Source organism: Pygoscelis adeliae, unplaced genomic scaffold, assembly GCF_000699105.1.
Source record: "Pygoscelis adeliae isolate BGI_AS28 unplaced genomic scaffold, ASM69910v1 Scaffold85, whole genome shotgun sequence".
NCBI lineage: Eukaryota > Metazoa > Chordata > Aves > Sphenisciformes > Spheniscidae > Pygoscelis > Pygoscelis adeliae.
Genome location: NW_008824900.1, coordinates 284,829 through 286,329, shown reverse-complemented (window position 1 = coordinate 286,329; position 1,501 = coordinate 284,829). Strand labels below are relative to the sequence as shown.

The window sequence follows — 1,501 nt, the reverse complement described above, 5'->3', positions numbered from 1 at the left end:
GCAGTGCTTCAGGACTCCTGGTACCTTGACATCCTGCTCTGCTATCGTGACAATCCCCTCTCTCATGAATACCCCGTAGTCCTCAAAGAATTTGGCATATTTCTCAGGGTCCTTCTTGCTCTGGTCAATGAAGAACTTGATCAACCTCTTCTGCAAAACATCTCGGAGCTTCCTGCAGCAGAACAAGCCTTTTTAAAGACCGCTGCTAGACCAAGACGAGAGATTTTAGGTGAAGATCCCTCTTCCTGTGCAGTGTTTTAGTGATGCATTTGCAAATATGAGGATGAAGAAGAAACCCTAGGTCCACCGTCTCCTTTCCCTCATGGCTCTGCATCTGTTCTTTGTATCTCAGTCAAGAGCAGCTCTTGAGCTGGAGAGATAGTTAGGGCTGCGATACAAACGTACTGCTGAAGCTCAACTCTCCAGTAACTCCAGTGATGCAGTACATAACCAACCGTGCACAGGGCATCTGCCTCCCTCCCACAGCTACCCTCAAACATGGGAAGGAAGCGTCTATGAAAGGGTTACAACTGGAGAAATCTTTTCTGAAGGCCTGAAAATCCACTGTGAAGTGACAGGGTTAATTTGGTGACTATAGTGAGGCATTTTGCCAGCTGTAGAATAGGAAGTTAGCCATCAAACCTAACAAGATAACAGCGCCAATGCTAAGGAGTGAGAGCCTACTCTTATCCTTTCCTCCAGTTCCAACAATGGCAGATGTTTGAGAGGGGACTTGAAGGACAAAAAGTAAGGAAAAACCAAAGCCAGATCTAATGGGTTCTTAGAGGAGACTGGCCTGCTGGCAGTCAGCTTCACTGGGCCTCAGCACCAAATGAAAACCCTGCTGACTGGCACTCAGTTTTCGACAAATGTGTGTGTGAGCACAGCAGAGCCTTGAAGGAAGTCTGGAGACAACAGGCACAAGGTGCTGTTTGAAGATCTACACATAAATAACGGTGACACTAAAGTACAGCCCAGCTTCCTAGTACTGACAGCTGACTTACTGTTTGGTTTTGTTTTCCAAACCACTTGGTGGTGCAGACCAGACACTTTCAATAGCAAATCCACTGTTACTGCTGTAGACCAGAGATACCGAAAGGCAGCCTAGGGCACGAGGGGCTCATGGCCCAAGCAGGTGGCAGCAGATTGTATGACACAGGACACTGCTCCCACATCTCCAGATGTGACCAGCAAGGCTGAGAACTCACTTTGTAGACTACTGAAATTCTCAACGATGGAAATGTTGCAGCTTACGCCGCCAGGTCCCTCCAAGCCCTTCTAACTATCCCACAATATCCCCTCCTCAACCAGCAAGAAGCCAGAAGAGCCTCAGCAGTCCACAGGATCTACCTCTTCCTTACCTGATAAGGGCACTCTCCTGCAGCAGCTCCCTGCTGAGGTTCAGGGGTATATCCTCACTGTCCACAACACCTGGAACACAGAGCAACCCTTGAACAGCGAGGCAAACACGAGTGCCAGGCTCAGGAAAGCAGCCCCTCGC

At 48.9% G+C, this 1,501-nt stretch overlaps 1 protein-coding gene across 1 annotated transcript in view; it reads right to left on the bottom strand.

Moving 5' to 3' along the window:
• Window positions 1-1,501, bottom strand: part of TRAP1 (TNF receptor-associated protein 1) — a 21,897-nt gene that overhangs the window by 4,234 nt on the left and 16,162 nt on the right. Inside the window, exons 11-12 of the mRNA XM_009324794.1 lie at window positions 1,362-1,431; window positions 25-172 (exon numbers count right to left, since the gene is read on the bottom strand). Of these exons, the coding sequence (XP_009323069.1) occupies window positions 25-172; window positions 1,362-1,431 (218 nt within the window). The remainder of the gene's footprint in view (window positions 1-24; window positions 173-1,361; window positions 1,432-1,501) is intronic.